At 38.6% G+C, this 18,013-nt stretch overlaps 1 protein-coding gene and 1 pseudogene across 1 annotated transcript in view; both read right to left on the bottom strand.

Moving 5' to 3' along the window:
* Positions 1-6,582: 6,582 nt before the first annotated feature.
* The window catches only part of LOC124775344, a 29,344-nt gene continuing 17,913 nt past the window's right edge, over positions 6,583-18,013 (bottom strand). The window contains exons 2-4 of the mRNA XM_047250175.1: positions 9,164-9,372; positions 8,164-8,387; positions 6,583-6,843 (exon numbers count right to left, since the gene is read on the bottom strand). Of these exons, the coding sequence (XP_047106131.1) occupies positions 6,583-6,843; positions 8,164-8,387; positions 9,164-9,372 (694 nt within the window). The remainder of the gene's footprint in view (positions 6,844-8,163; positions 8,388-9,163; positions 9,373-18,013) is intronic.
* LOC124778901 lies at positions 11,525-11,642 on the bottom strand (annotated as a pseudogene).

Genomic DNA, 18,013 nt, shown 5'->3' with positions numbered 1-18,013 from the left:
TGACTGGATTCGTGATGTCCTCTCAGAGTGGTCACAGTTCGGAGTGATAGATGGTAAATCATCAAGTAGAACAGAAGTGATAGCTGGCACTCCTCAGGGTAGTGTCATTGGCCCTTGCTGTTCCTGATTTATATAAATGATCTAGGTGATAATCTGAGCAGCCACCTTAGATTGTCTGCAGATGACACTTTAATTTACCATCTAGTAAAATCATCAGATGATCAATTCCAATTACAAAATGATCTAGAGAGAATTTCTGTATGGTGCGAAAAGTGGCAATTAGCACTAAACAAAGAAAAGTGTGAGGTCATCTACATGGGTACTAAAAGAAAGCCAATAAATTTTGGGTATAAGATAAATCACACAAATCTAAGGACTGTCAATTTGACTAAATATTTAGGAATTACAATTATGAGCAACTTAAATTGGAAAGACCACATAGATAATATTGAGGGGAAGGCGAAAAAAAGGCTGTGCTTTGTTGGCAGAACACTTAGAAGTTGCGACAAACCCACTAAAGAGACAGCCTACATTACACTTGTGGGTCCACTGCTGGAATATTTACTGAGTGATATGGGATCCTTACCAGGTAGGATTGTTTATTTTATTTATTTATTTATTTATTCATCCATAAACAAATTTCTTTGTATGGATGTCGTCATTGCACATACACGTGTACATTATTTTTTCATATATATATATATATATATATATATATATATATATATATATATATATATATATATATATATATATATATATATATAATGAATTTATTATATATAGCTTGTATTTCATTACCTTATATGAAAAAATAATATACATTTAAATATGTCTGCTTGTGTCTGTATATGTGTGGATGGATATGTGTGTGTGTGCGAGTGTATACCCGTCTTTTTTTCCCCCTAAGGTAAGTCTTTCTGCTCCCGGGATTGGAATGACTCCTTACCCTCTCCCTTAAAACCCACATCCTTTCGTCTTTCCCTCTCCTTCCCTCTTTCCTGATGAGGCAACAGTTTGTTGCGAAAGCTTGAATTTTGTGTGTATGTTTGTGTTTGTTTGTGTGTCTATCGACGTGCCAGTGCTTTCGTTTGGTAAGTCACATCATCTTTGTTTTTAGATATATTTTTCCCACGTGAAATGTTTCCCTCTATTAATTCATATCATTAATTTGGACCCAACAATTACGTTTGTTATTGTCACTGTTGCATTTCGAAATCTTTTCTGTCGTCTTATTTTCTCTTTTTGTTTTTCCCAGTAGTTTCACTTTGTATTCACCTTCTCCTTTTTACCGTAATCTACTATACAATTTTATCCCGCCTATATATACTCAATAATACGTCAGCCTCTTCCAAACCATAACCAAAAAAATTTTTTTCCGCTTTCAACACTACCGTTGCTACAAAATCCACCGTTTCTAGTCCACAAACAGTTCCTTTCACCTATTAAACAACCATTTCGTCTAGTTCTGATAACTTTCGCTTTATTTCCATTTCCGTTTTTCCCACATCACTGGTCTTTAAATATGTCTGCTTGTGTCTGTATATGTCTGGATGGATATGTGTGTGTGTGCGAATGTATATCCATCCTTCGTTCCCCCTAAGGTAAGTCTTTCTGCTCCCGGGATTGGAATGACTCCTTACCCTCTCCCTTAAAACCCACATCCTTTCGTCTTTCCCTCTCCTTCCCTCTTTCCTGATGAGGCAACAGTTTGTTGCGAAAGCTTGAATTTTGTGTGTATGTTTGTGTTTGTTTGTGCGTCCATCGACATGCCAGCGCTTTCGTTTGGTAAGTCACATCATCTTTGTTTTTAGATATATTTTTCCCACGTGGAATGATATTAAAAAAAGCGCTGGCAGGTCGATAGACACACAAACAAACACAAACATACGCACAAAATTCAAGCTTTCGCAACAAACGGTTGCTTCGTCAGGAAAGAGGGAAGGAGAGGGTCTTTCCCTCTCCTTCCCTCTTTCCTGACGAAGCAACCGTTTGTTGCGAAAGCTTGAATTTTGTGCGTATGTTTGTGTTTGTTTGTGTGTCTATCGACCTGCCAGCGCTTTTATTTGGTAAGTCTCATCATCTTTGTTTTTAGATATATTTTTCCCACGTGGAATGTTTCCTCTATTATATTCATATATATATATATACAGGGTTATTACAAATGATTGAAGCGATTTCACAGCTCTACAATAACTTTATTATTTGAGATATTTTCACAATGCTTTGCACACACATACAAAAACTCAAAAAGTTTTTTTAGGCATTCATAAGTGTTCGATATGTGCCCCTTTAGTGATTCGGCAGACATCAAGCCGATAATCAAGTTCCTCCCACACTCGGCACAGCATGTCCCCATCAATGAGTTCGAAAGCATCGTTGATGCGAGCTCGCAGTTCTGGCACGTTTCTTGGTAGAGGAGGTTTAAACACTGAATCTTTCACATAACCCCACAGAAAGAAATCGCATGGGGTTAAGTCGGGAGAGCGTGGAGGCCATGACATGAATTGCTGATCATGATCTCCACCACGACCGATCCATCGGTTTTCCAATCTCCTGTTTAAGAAATGCTGAACATCACGATGGAAGTGTGGTGGAGCACCATCCTGTTGAAAGATAAATTCGGCGCTGTCGGTCCCCAGTTGTGGCATGAGCCAATTTTCCAGCATGTCCAGATACACGTGTCCTGTAACGTTTTTTTCGCAGAAGAAAAAGGGGCCGTAAACTTTAAACCGTCAGATTGCACAAAACACGTTAACTTTTGGTGAATTGCGAATTTGATGCACGAATGCGTGAGGATTCTCTACCGCCCAGATTCGCACATTGTGTCTGTTCACTTCACCATTAAGAAAAATGTTGCTTCATCACTGAAAACAAGTTTCGCACTGAACGCATCCTCTTCCATGAGATGTTGCAACCGCACCGAAAATTCAAAGCATTTGACTTTGTCATCTGGTGTCAGGGCTTGTAGCAACTGTAAATGGTAAGGCTTCTGCTTTAACCTTTTCCGTAAGATTTTCCAAACCGTCGGCTGTGGTACGTTTAGTTCCCTGCTTGCTTTATTTGTCGGCTTCCGTGGGCTACGCGTTAAACTTGCCCGCACGCGTTCAACCGTTTCTTCACTCAACGCAGGCCGACCCGTTGATTTCCCCTTACAGAGGCATCCAGAAGCTTTAAACTGCGCATACCATCGCCAAATGGAGTTAGCAGTTGGTGGATCTTTGTTGAACTTCGTCCTGAAGTGTCGTTGCACTGTTACGACTGACCGATGTGAGTGCATTTCAATCACAACATATGCTTTCTCGGCTCCTGTCGCCATTTTGTCTCACTGCGCTCTTGAGCACTCTGGCGGAAGAAACCTGAAGTGTGGCTTCAGCCGAACAAAACTTTATGAGTTTTTCTACGTATCTGTAGTGGGTCATGACCATATGTCAATGAATGGAGCTACAGCGAATTTATGAAATCACTTCAATCATTTGTAATAGCCCTATATATATATATATATATATATATATATATATATATATTGTGTGTGTAATACACACACACACAGAGATATATATATATATATATATATATATATATATATATATATATATATATATATATATCTCTGTGTGTGTGTGTATTACACACACAATTTATCATTGAATTACATAATGCAGAAGACCCTGCTTCAATCAAAAGAAATATATCACAAGACTCCTCTAATACTTGTATGGGTAAATTACAATCTAATATGTCCACTTTATAATTTTTTAACCTGATTATTTATTTATGTCAATTTTATGCTGCATGAATTCTCTAATTGAGTAAAAACTATATTTTAATAAATATTCTTTAAGGAATGCTTTAAATTTACAGAGTTTCTTTATGTTTTTGATTTCTTTTGGCAATTTATTGTCTATCTTGACACATAGTGATTTGGTTTTAGTTTTATTCATTCTGTCTAGGTACAAGCAATTACTGTTTCTGGTTTGGTGATCATGTATGCAGTTGTTTGCTAAGTATTGCTCAATATTTTTGTGAATAAAAACTGTAGTTTGCAAGATATATTCACTTGGGATTGTCAGAATACCCCACTTTTTAAATAGCTCACTGCAGTGTGTTCTTTTGTGACTCTTGCTCATTATTCTGATAGCTCGTTTTTGCAATCTGAACACATATTTCACATTTTGGGCATTTGCACCCCAGAGTATTATGCCATAACTTATTATAGAATGTATGTGTGCAAAGTGTGTCATTCTGTGGCATGAACTATTGCACACAGATTGCACACAGTGACTAATATTCGTAAGGCATAGCATGCTGTGCTAATTTTTTTCCTAAGCACCCTAATATGTTCATCCCATTTTAGTTGTTGATCAACATACATACCCAAAAATTTTCTGCTGGCTACACACTCTACAGTTTCATTCTGAACTTTAAGTTTTGTCATATTTGGTGTTTTCTTTATATAGAAGTTTATGTTATTAGTCTTCTTCACATTAATGGTTACTTTGTTGTTATTTGACCAGTTGTGAACTTCCATAAGTGCCTTTTCAGCTTTTACATTTAACATTTCTGGTGTCCTGTCTGTAATTATTATATTGCTGTCATTAGCAAACAACACTGTTTCTCCTTGTGTTACCCACTGTGGGAAGTCATTAATATAAATAAGAAATAGTATTGGGCCTAACACACTCCCTTGAGGTACTCCAATGTTCAAATATTCTCCATCTGGAAGATGTTTCACTAAATAATTTGAGCTACTTGAAATTTGAAATATCTCCACCCTCTGCACTCTGTCTACAAGGTAAAATCTAAACTATTTATTTACAACCCCCCTGATTCCTAGTGCTTCAAGTTTACCTAGTAGTATTTTATGGTCAACTGTATCAAATGCTTTGCTGAGATTTAGGAAAATGGCTGTTGCTGTTGGAGGACATCGAAAAAGTGCAAAGAAGGGCAGCTCATTCCATGTTATCGTGCAATAGGGGTGAGAGTGTCACTGACATGATACACGAGTTGGAGTGGCAGTCACTGACACAAAGGCGGTTTTCTTTGTGGCAATAAATTAATCCTGATGAACAAGCCAACTAGGAGATTAGGCAATTGAACTATGGCAGACACTTGAGCTTCAGATCCTGCACTAAGTTTCAAAGGTATAATGTAACAGACATAGATTCATTTATTGTAGTATATGATATACCTGATTAGTAAACAACAAAATATACTGTAATTTTTATGATGTATTCATAATCTTTATGGCCACATCCTATTTTTCAACTTATTCTCATTGTTGTTTAATGATATTTGTGACAATGTAGAAGGTACTGAAATAACTTTTGTTCAAGTCTTTTTTTTTTAAATATTGTTCATGAAGTAAACATGTGTTAATTACTAGTTTTAAATATAGTATGGGATAGTATATTATGTATGTATTAATCAGGACTGCTGAACAGAACTACAACTGTTGTACATGAGTGAGATATTAATTTAATTCTAATGACAATTTAGATATCATAATATTAATTGTTAAAAATACTCATCATGAAATATTTGACATGAAAAGTCATTACATTTTATGAAATTTATTATGAACAAAATGTTTATGTTTTCTGCTGTACATACATCATGCTTAAATGATTTTGTACTGGTTTTTTTTGTATATAGCAAATAGCTTAAAATACCATTTTTAATACTACCTACGATTGTTTACATTATTGACATGTTATATGAGTGATGGTAGCTGCAACCACAGGAGTGGCAATCGAGATATCATTCAGTTCGACACATTTACATCTCAATGTTTGTTAATGAAAAGTTGTATAATGAATAAGTAAAGAAATTACACATAAATTGTGAATGTTGAAAAATAATATTTACTGTGAGAAAGTCATTTGTTATGTTGTAGAAATGCCACTTATTTCCTAGAGAATCATCCCAATACTTTTTGCAAACAAGAACTAAGCATTAAATTGATAAAAAATGATAAACACCTCCAATTGAGCAATATAAGTATAAATTTTTCAGCAAAGTTTTTTTTCATCCAAAAAATTTTATCTAATTACTTGCAAGTGCTTATATTCAATGCTGAGTATAAGCCATAATGCAAAGCCACAAAACCAATATTTTTTAAAAGTTAATTACAGATTGTTTGAGAGTAGCAACAATTGAAGGGTCATAAGTATGTGTTCGCTGTCAAAATATGTCACTTACTGCATCTATGCAAGTGGGCTTCTGCAGCTATGTGTTAAAAGATGAGCTCAGACTAATCAGCCAATTAGGACATACCCTACAGGCAATTGATGTATGGCAAAATTGTGAGAGACTTAGATTCTACAACAAGTTTCATTGTATGACAGCTACTTCCATTTGTTAATGTAGAATTTGACTTGTTCCATTTCCACGAAGATTCTCCTACAATGTGGCATCTATGGAGGTAATGAATGAATGATACAGAGTGAGAGTTATTAAGCAATTAAAACATTAGAACTGCAAAAGAGGAGTGTACAAATAATGCAAAAAAGATGAATTGTGTAAGATACATTATTTATAAGTCCAAAAAGCCTTTGTCTGCATATATTAGATAAAATTAACTTACTGGAAATTCATGGCTCCAATATATGGGCTGTTTTTTCTTAATATCAGTGCAAGAGTACAGCGGAACATATCAATTGGAACTGCTATAACATTGCAGTTTTGATGATTCCATGAGCTTTGTATGGACAGATCAGTTGACAGGAAGGCATACTTGTTTTCTGTGCACACTCTAGATAGACCTTCAGGTTTTGTTCTTGGTGGATTATGAATGTCCATTTGTTTACTGAACAACTTTTGCAGGAGCATTTGCTGTGACAGCTGCAAATAAAATGATAAATAATATATTTTATTTTTGTCAGCTGCATATATGTTTCAGTAATTAAAAACCATCCTCAAACCAAAGATAAGTTTGCACAACATTTTTTATATTAGTAAATTATTGCCAGAGGTGAAATAATTGATACGTGACAGAAAAAGTCCTAGGAATGAATGTTCATTGAACACTGGGGATTTTGTAGACTTACACGTATGCACTGAGAGTCATGTGATTAATTAAAGGAGAATATTCAGTAGACTAAAAAGAAAAAAATCTGACTACACAGTAATATGCATACTATTGCATGAAAAATTATACTAATAATTTTATTTTTTTCAGTCATTAGAAATATCTAACAATATCAGACAGATATGGATGATATAATAAAGTCTAATAATTTCATCTGTAGTCATGAGTAAATAAGAAATGAAATATAGAAGGTTCTTTATTTCTTTTTATAAAAGCAGTAAAATGTAAATAAAGGGAAGTAAAAATGCTGGAATTGTAATAGTATCAACACAAAAAGATGCTACATTGCATGCATCTTTGAAGGAAATTAAGATGTTGAAGTGATTGAGGAAAGGAAAAACACCCTACTATTTGAACCAAAAGTAAACTTCCTTAAACATGGAAGAAAATATTCTCAAAATTTCAGACAAGATTGGTTTACAACAACAAAAACAATCAATTTTTGACAAGATAATTTAACTGGATGTATAAAAATTCTACTTGCCAAGTGGTTGCAGAATAGGGACATAAAAGAAAGTTATAATCAGGCAAGCTTTCAGAGCCTGTGGCACTTCTTCAGGCAGACGGGTTGAAGGGGAAGAAAGAGGGGTGAAGGAAAAGGACAGGAGAGGTCCAGAAAAAGGGGTAGATTTCAGGAAAGTCACCCAGAACTGCAGGTCAAGGGAGACTTACCAGATGAAGTGAGAAGGAAAGACTCTCTCCTTCTCATCCCATCTGGTAAGTCTCCCTTGACTTTCCCAAAATCTACCCCTTTTCCTAGAACTCTCCTGTCCTTTTCCTTCACCCCTCTTCCTTCTCCTTCAGCCCTTCTGTCTAAAGAAGGAGCTACAGACTCCGTAAGCTTGCCTGATTATAACTTTCTTTTATATGTGTTTTCTGCTGCCATCTGGTGAGTAGATTTTTTTATCTATCCAATTAAATTATTAAACAAGATTTGTTGTTTTAGTGTACAGTATAATGACTCTTTGATTATATTCATATCAGACTTTTATATTTTACATGAACAGTTGTCACATCAAGAGTAGGAAAATAATTGTGTAGTGCACACATACGTATTCGAGGGAAATAATTACCTTAAAAAAATCATACTCGAAGGAGTTTCCAGTGACGCTCAGCATATATGAACCATCCTGTTCAATTTCAGCAAAATTCTGAAATGGTAGCTTTTGCTCGCTGACAGTAAGTATGGAGATAATCCCTGCAGAATACGCTGATAGCAAGACAGACCCTGTGATATAAGCTGCAAATCGTAGGCATTGTTCTGATGTGATCCTGTGGTGGTAACTAGTAGTTTCATCTGTTGTGAATCAAAAGCATATAAATCAAAGCAATGTTAAGCATTATTTTCTTGGAAAAACATCAGTAGGCCTATATCAATTTTTTTAAGAATATAAAATAAAACTGACACTTGTTTATTTGCATATTTTATCTGCTGACTCCTACATTTTTCCTTATGATACTTTAAATTTTTCCAGGAATTGAGTGTTAAATGTGTTTCAGGAAAAGAAGCCAGATCACCATTAATTATTCTGACTGTATTTTGGCTGAAAGCTTACCAAGTCATTTTTGAGGCAAAATTCTGAAAGAAGAACTAAGATTGATCCACAAATATGTCTGAAAATTTATCATACTTCCTTTTTTATCTTCAGTTTCTTTTCTTTTCCTTTCATTCATCTCTTTTTTCTGTGTGTTTCTGATTCCCTTTTTCTATTTTTTTTCTTGCGATGAAATAAAATTCATCAAATGTAGCAAAAATTTGGTGTGACCAATGGATGCACTCAAAACAAAATAGATATCTCAATTTTTTTTAAATCATGCATGAAGAAGGAGAGCTAACTTTGTGGAAAAATTAAGTAATCAAAAATAATTCCTCTTGTAGTTCTTTCTGCTCCTTTTCCCATCCACCTGTGAAATGTTTTAATGAATATTTCTGATTGTAGTAACTGATTACACAGCAAATTCCACTCAGCATAGTGAATACTAATGTTCTGCATAATTCATATTGCAGAAGTCAATACATATGAATATTGAAATGAAACGTAGAGCAAGTAATAATTCATAAATAGTTCTCACCATATTTCTGAACAAATGCTCCAATGACTGAAAAGATAGCATCACATAATGGTTTCCTCTGTAGATAAAATATACCTCCCATGACAATGGTATAGGCAAATAAAGTAAACATAATAGCCAGCCACAAATCATGTTTCAGTGGAACAAGAAGCTCCAGTGGATTTGGACCCAACTGAGTAATTCCATCACTTCTGATGAATATGTAGTACCTATTCACAAAGAAGTTTCAATATTACATTTAAAAAACACACACACTTCATTGTAGATAACTGCATACTAAATTAAGCATTTGAGTGTTGAAGAATGTACAGAAACTGTAATAAAGAGTTTTTGATGAAAGTTTTAATATATGTCAACCAAAAATTAAAGTAGATGTCATGCAATTAATGTTGATAGAAGACATGGTTAATGAGCCCAGCAAAATATTTAGACAATCTATGACAGAAGTGATGGTTACAGCTTACTTCATGGACAATAAAATTATAGAATAGAATCAACTATCTACAGAGGACAGAGTAAACATAAAATTCATATTAAAAATATGATATATGCAGAAAAGAGTCTGTTCATAAAAAACCAAATTTCAGTCTCTATAATGTAAACAAATGAAGCACAGAACCTGTTTTTGCAAATGTGTGCACAGCAGTTTCATGCATATATCACACCTTTTTCTGACATAGAAACAGCTGGGTTATGAGGGTGGGAATATAGTGAGAACATATCAAAAGCAGTCAGAGAGATTATAAAAAAAGTTATGCAGAATTAGCTGGATACTTTGGGATGACTGATCCAGCAACCAGCTGCCATCTGTTATCTCTGCTACAAGAGGTATGTTTAATAAAGTAGCTCTCAGTGTGAAGTTGTCTATGTTCATTTATTGATGTGTATTTGCAGTATATTATTTTATGCGGTTGTGAGCCATATGTATAAAACTGGTAGCCCCAATATTGAAAAAAATGGGCATAAGTGTGGACAGTCCCTTTTGTGGACAGTTAAATATGGCATCACAGCAGTGGTACACACTCACAAGCAATTGCACTCCATCATGAAAAAGATTCAAGAAATTTACAATTAAATCCTGGATTTGGAGCTCTCTCTTCCTGCAATGCAAAGTGGACGCAGTGCATAGAAAAAAATGGAATCCTAAAACTATACACAACCCTGTGGCAGTTCAACAAATGCAGACAACAATTCCAACCACACGCTGCTGTGCATTTCATCTTTGCACTATGCCATGACGTGATGTTAAACCACATTTGAAAATCTGAGTGTTCCAGTGATTTGTTCCACATCGTGATCACACCCAGGAGCAATGAATTCCCTTTTGTGGTTTCGAGAGGTTCTTTCACATCATATTTGCTGTTATGGGCCCCATTGTTTATGCTCAACCAACTACAAATTTGATTTGCTGTGTTGGAAAATATTTTGTGCACCAACAAGTTACAAATCATTATGAACAATTTATCCTAATGATCAGCAATTTAGACCAGATAACACTGATGTCAGACATCATCAGACACCCGCCATATTCCATCAAGCTTACCTTGCTATGAAAGCTGAATTAATTGCTTGCTGCACCAAACCCACAGACCAAAGGCAAAGAAAAATGCTTTATCAAAAGAAAGAGGGAGACAAAAATCCCCATCAGAATTTTGACAGCACCTATGAGGTATGACAGATATAATTACAGTTTTTGATAATTTGTTGCTGCATACACTCGTGTTCAGAAAAAAATAAAATGACTAGAGATAGAATGCTCATATTCACAGAACATGTACATTAGTATGTTCAGCAGAAATGATTAGCATTTCAGTCACCTTGGTTTAGCATGTGTCCCATTACCTGGGAAGCACAAGGTATGCCATGGGCCCTGATACCTTGTTCCACATGTGATGGCTATTACATGTATAAGGCACAAATGGTGTCCTGCGATATAACAATCCATGCTGCAGTCACCTGGTTCCAAAGTTCATCTGTGGTGGTTGGCATTGGGTCACAGCACTGCACTCATTGTTTCACCATATCCCAAATATTTTCGATTGGCAACAAGTCTGGTGATCTGGCAGTCCAGAGCAAAAGACTGAGCTCCTGTGACACCAAGAAGGCACATCTTCATGCAGCAATATGTGGTTGTGCAATAAAAAACGCTAAAACTCCTCCCAAACAGGCCATGAAGGCCCAACAGTACCGACCAGCCGCCGTGTCATCCTCAGCCCATAGGCATCACTGGATGCAGATATGGAGGGGCATGTGGTCAGCACACCACTCTCCCTGCTGTATGTCAGTTTCCAAGACATGAGCCGCTACTTCTCAATCAAGTAGCTCCTCAGTTTGCCTCACAAGGGCTGAGTGCATCCTGCTTGCCAACAGTGCTCGGCAGACCTGATGGTCACCCATCCAAGTGCTATCCTAGCCCGACAGTGCTTAACATTGGTGATCTGATGGGAACTGGTGTTACCACTGCGGCAAGACCATTGGCCGTGGTCGTGCAATCCCTTGGCGAAAAATGGCACCTGGGATGTTGTGCAGAAAGGGTATGGCTATGGGTCACAGGACGTTATTCACAATGGGCACATGCCCTGGACATGCACCAACTGTGATTTGCGGCTGTACCCAATAGCACACCACACCATAAAACCTTGAGTTGGTACTGTATGTCTTGTGCAAATGTAGTCACTGTGATTCCGCTTCCCCTGTCTGTGTTTCTGCCCATTCGTTAAAGGTAGGCAGGTAAGTAGATGACGTGCATGCAACCCATGCCATAATACACTCCTGGAAATGGAAAAAAGAACACATTGACACCGGTGTGTCAGACCCACCATACTTGCTCCGGACACTGCGAGAGGGCTGTACAAGCAATGATCACACGCACGGCACAGCGGACACACCAGGAACCGCGGTGTTGGCCGTCGAATGGCGCTAGCTGCGCAGCATTTGTGCACCACCGCCGTCAGTGTCAGCCAGTTTGCCGTGGCATACGGAGCTCCATCGCAGTCTTTAACACTGGTAGCATGCCGCGACAGCGTGGACGTGAACCGTATGTGCATTTGACGGACTTTGAGCGAGGGCGTATAGTGAGCATGCGGGAGGCCGGGTGGACGTACCGCCGAATTGCTCAACACGTGGGGCGTGAGGTCTCCACAGTACATCGATGTTGTCGCCAGTGGTCGGCGGAAGGTGCACGTGCCCGTCGACCTGGGACCGGACCGCGGCGACGCACGGATGCACGCCAAGACCGTAGGATCCTACGCAGTGCCGTAGGGGACCGCACCGCCACTTCCCAGCAAATTACGGCCACTGTTGCTCCTGAGGTATCGGCGAGGACCATTTGCAACCGTCTCCATGAAGCTGGGCTACGGTCCCGCACACCGTTAGGCCGTCTTCCGCTCACGCCCCAACATCGTGCAGCCCGCCTCCAGTGGTGTCGCGACAGGCGTGAATGGAGGGACGAATGGAGACGTGTTGTCTTCAACGATGAGAGTCGCTTCTGCCTTGGTGCCAATGATGGTCGTATGCGTGTTTGGCGCCGTGCAGGTGAGCGCCACAATCAGGACTGCATACGACCGAGGCACACAGGGCCAACACCCGGCATCATGGTGTGGGGAGCGATCTCCTACACTGGCCGTACACCACTGGTGATCGTCGAGGGGACACTGAATAGTGCACAGTACCTCCAAACCGTCATTGAACCCATCGTTCTACCATTCCTAGACCGGCAAGGGAACTTGCTGTTCCAACAGGACAATGCACGTCCGCATGTATCCCGTGCCACCCAACGTGCTCTAGAAGGTGTAAGTCAACTACCCTGGCCAGCAAGATCTCCGGATCTGTCCCCCATTGAGCATGTTTGGGACTGGATGAAGCGTCGTCTCACGCGGTCTGCACGTCCAGCACGAACGCTGGTCCAACTGAGGCGCCAGGTGGAAATGGCATGGCAAGCCGTTCCACAGGACTACATCCAGTATCTCTACGATCGTCTCCATGGGAGAATAGCAGCCTGCATTGCTGCGAAAGGAGGATATACGCTGTACTAGTGCCGACATTGTGCATGCTCTGTTGCCTGTGTCTATGTGCCTGTGGTTCTGTCAGTGTGATCATGTGATGTATCTGACCCCAGGAATGTGTCAATAAAGTTTCCCCTTCCTGGGACAATGAATTCACGGTGTTCTTATTTCAATTTCCAGGAGTGTAAATGGCAATGAACTGTCACACTTGATGGTGTATGATGTGTTACATTGTTTGACTGTTGTGATAGAGCTCAGACAGACACAGATCTGTCCTGCAGTGCCACTCGTATGAAGTGTCAATCTTGTTGGGGGATCATCTGGGTGGTGCAACCTGACCCAACTTGTTGTGTTCTACGACATTCTGTGAACCATTCTGCACACATCTGTTGCACTGCCGAAACACTTTGGCCCACATTAGCAGCAATTTCCCAGATGGATACATCACATTCTCTCGCTAATAATGTGCCCTCTTTCAGATTCACTGATTTGATGGTACAGTTCGCACATATGTCTGTGAGACATCCTGGACATCTACTCAGGTCACACTGATCCATTACCTTCCATTTATAGTGACAAAAAGAGCCACAGATGCATTTTACTGGTAGGTGGTGTTGCACCATGATATCAATGTTGACCTTGAACCTGCACCTCAACATGGTTCAAATGCTGATTACGAGGGTTGACTGAAAAGTAATGCCTCCACCTTCATAACTCTTCAACAGTTGGCACCATTGGTATGCAGCAGGTACTGGCTTATTCCATAGCCTCTTCTCTACACCTCACATGAAAGTGGTAAACAATCTGGTAGTCACCATCTATGGTCACAAGTTACTGATCATTGACACAGGCCTTGCGACCACCTTCACATGGACATTTGTAGCTGCCAATGTTACAGAGCCCATATTGACCTCTGACTTCCCTGCTTATTATGAATTAATAGCAAATTTGAGAAAAGCACAACCACAGAACACAGTCAATGGCAGCGCAATAACTAGCACACTGTGACACTCAATTTATAGCACAGTACAGAGAGTAGACATCACCAACACCTGGGATGACTAGTTTATGGATACCAAGCACAACACTGTGTATTTTACCTGAACCACACCTGTCCATTCAGAATTCAGTATTCGGTATTCAGTTTATTCACCATTGACCACTTACAGCGGAATAGGTCTGAACATTAAATATACAATTAACAATAACTTTACGGTAAAGTTTTTACAATTTAATTCCTTTTCTTTTAGAAATATTCTTATATACTAATGTCAATGATTATTTCAAAATATTCTGTTATCTTATAAAATGGGTGTTTGAACAAACCAGTCATAAACCTTACATTTGAAAATATTACTGGTCAGTGACCGAGCAGATGCTGGAAGTTTATTGAAGAGTTTTAAACTCATTATTTTGTGTGAGTTTGCAGTCTTTGTGAGTCTGTGTCTTGGTATGTCGAAGTCCAGTTTGCCTCTGGTGGTGTGGGGATGTATGTTCTCTCTGGTCTCGAACTCATTTAAGTTGCTTTTGACATAAAGCAGTGCTGTGTAGATGTATAGATTCACAACAGTTAATATCATGTGCTTGATAAAGAGGGGGCGGCAGTGTTCCTCGGGCTTAGCTTTGCTTATTATTCTGATTACTTTTTTTTTTAATTTTCAGAATTTCACTGACAAAGCAAGAATGTCCCCATAACAACATGCCGTAGGAAATGTGTGACTGAAAGAGGCCAAAATATACCACCTTTACTCATCAGTGACTACATGTGTCAGTCTCCAGATGAGATAACACACTCTTGCTATTCTCTTGCAGATATGGCTAATGTGTTCCTCCCAGTTTAATTTTGAATCAATGTGGAATCCTAACAATTTTATTGATTTGCTTTCAACAGCTGTAGTTAAACCCAGAATTAGTTCTTGTGTTTTATCAGGATTACACAGGAGTTCATTAGAAGAAAACCAATCCATTACTAGTTCTAGGTTTTCCTGTGTTGCCTGATGCAGTTCTGTTGTGTCATGGGGTGTAATGAGCAATGTTGTATCATCTGCATAACACACAATTGAATTTGCTCCTACATGGTAAGGTAAGTCATTAATTGCAATGATGAACTGAAAAGGACCTAGGACCGAGCTCTGAGGCACTCCAGTCCGAATTTCCTTCAGTGAGGAGCATCTATTTCTAATTGATACAAACTGTCTCCTGTTACTTAAGTATGATTTGATTACATCCAAAGATGGTTTGTGTATGCCATAAAATTCCAGTTTTGCAAGTAGGGTGTTAGATGGTATGCAGTCGAAGGCTTTGCTAAGATCACAAAGTATGACTGATACTAGATCCTTATTTTCGAATGCAGTTAACACCTGGTTAACAACTTCAGTGACAGCAGTAGTGGTATTTTTACCATGTTGATATGCAAACTGTCTGTTGGAGAGGAGATCATGCTTATCAAAATAGTTATTTAGTTGACTGTACATTACCTATTCAAAAACTTTAGAGAAAATTGGGACAATAGAAACTGGTCGATAGTTTTGGGGCAGATGCTTATCTCCCTTTTTAAAGACTGGTATCACTTTAGCAGTTTTGAGTGCATCTGGGAAAACTCCAGATTCTAAACAAATATTAAAAATGAAAGAAAGCGGTTGACAGATAAGGTGTATTACTTTTTCATTACATAGTTAGAAAACCAATAACAGTCCATACTATTGGAGTTGGTGAACCTTGCCACAGCTTTTACAATATCCTCTGGTGTGACAACATTCCAGTGGAAAGTATACATCCTATGGGGCACAGCACCAAGATGATGTAGTGCACAAGTGCCATTTTGCTTTATTTTGTTTTTCAGCTCGCTCACTGAGGTTAAGAAGTAATTATTTACTTCTTCTGGGACCAGCATTGCATCTTGTGTATGGGTTTGTGAATTATATTGGTTGATGATATCCCATGCTGCTTTACATTTGTTGGGAGCACTTTCAATGTAATGTTCACATGCTTGTTTTTTGGCCAAGGACAGTTTGTCTTTGTAGATTTTTTTACATTTTAGATAAGTTCTGTAAGAAGTATTATCTAGCTCAGGTCCTCGTTTACAAGAATTTTTATATATTCTGTACAGTCTGATCATCTCCTCCCTAGTGAGAGCTAGCTCATCTGTATACCATTTTAGCTGTTTGTTTTTCTGTTTGTGCTTAGGGCTACTTTTGATTAATGGTGAGCAGGAGTACCATAACTCTATGAGTATTTCCAGGAAGTTGTTAAACACCATTTCACCAGCACCCTTCCCAGGTTGTGTGTTGTATACAAAGCCCCATTTCACAGCACACCCATAGACTTGTCCTGAAGTGGTTCACAGGAACAATGGTGATATCTGAAGAAATGCTCCTAGCTGGGATAATCCATCATTTTGACAGCCTGTGGTCTTCAACTTTGCACTTTGTTTGCAAGAAAGATTGATCCTGATGCCATGTGATAATTACCACATTTCAATGGCTCATGGTGCCCCTGTGAAGATTACCACACTTTAAATGCCAGGACAGTACCAGGAAGGTACCCTATGTACATCTACATATGCTTTACCCATCACAAAACTTTTCAGCATCATGGGCTACCAGATGCTTATGATGCATTGTAATTATGTCTTTGAGTTTATTTTGATTTTTATTTATGCCATTTGGTCTTAAAAATGCTGCATAGCATAGCAGTGTTTCATGGATGAGTATTAAAGACACTTTGGATTTCCTTTATATACCATGATGGCTTTGTAGTGTTCTAACCATATGCTTGGCTACATGTATGACACATGCAGAAAGTGTGTTCTTTCCTAGGAAGACTATTGAGGAAGTTTAGAGAACCGGCATCTAAAGCTGACTGCAGAATGATTCCAGTTCTGCCAAAGTACATTTTGTGTAAGCACACAAAGATAAGATAAGAGAAATTAGGGCTCATACAGAGGCATACATACAGTCGTTTTCTTCCCCCCCTCGCTCTATTTGCGAGTGGAACAGGAAAGGAAATGACTAGCAGGGCTACAGGGTACTCTGCCATGCATCATATGGTGGCTTGCAGAATATATATGTAGATGTACACGCAGATGTGTCAGAAGCAGTATAGCTATGGCATAATGCTGAATAAAGTAAAATGTGTCAATGGCAAAACAGAAGTGACCTTCCTGGAACAAACAATTTTGGTAGATGGCATTTGTCTGTTACCGTAAAAGACAGCAGCCCTGCAATACCCCTGACAGGCTATCAACAATTACAATTTTTGCTAGAAATGGTCAACTTTTATCACTGTCATCTACCAGTAATGGTGACTATACAAACACAACTTACGGATGTGTTCACAGGACACCACAGGTCAGAGATCCCTCAAGTGGACCTTGGAGATGGAAAAAGTTTTCCATGATGTCTAACTAGTGCAGTACTCCTTGATCACCGAGTGCCACATACGTCCTTGGCAATAGTCATAGACACTTGCCAAACAGAAATAGGTGCAGCCATATACCAACAAATTGGCCACCATTGGCAACGATTAAATTTTTTTCCAAAAATTCGCAACTAGTGCTGCTGTACTGGAATGCGTGTGGCAGGGAACTGCCTGCATTTTGTAGAGTTGTTAAATATTTCTGAGCAGTAATTGAAGCTTTCCTTGAGATAATTTACACTCAGCTCAAATTGAAAGTCTGTGCTTCCAGAAAACTAGCAATAAGTGTCTCCCCAGCAGTGCAGACATACAGTTTGTCAGCCTGTTTATGTAGATGAGTGCCACATAAAAGGAGCAGAAAACATCATGTCTGATTACTTTTCACACATCTGTGGTCTGGCAAATACCAAGGACTACAAATAACTAAATG

The sequence above is a fragment of the Schistocerca piceifrons genome, chromosome 2, assembly GCF_021461385.2.
Source record: "Schistocerca piceifrons isolate TAMUIC-IGC-003096 chromosome 2, iqSchPice1.1, whole genome shotgun sequence".
NCBI classification, from domain to species: domain Eukaryota; kingdom Metazoa; phylum Arthropoda; class Insecta; order Orthoptera; family Acrididae; genus Schistocerca; species Schistocerca piceifrons.
This window is presented reverse-complemented; position numbering and strand designations above follow the sequence as displayed.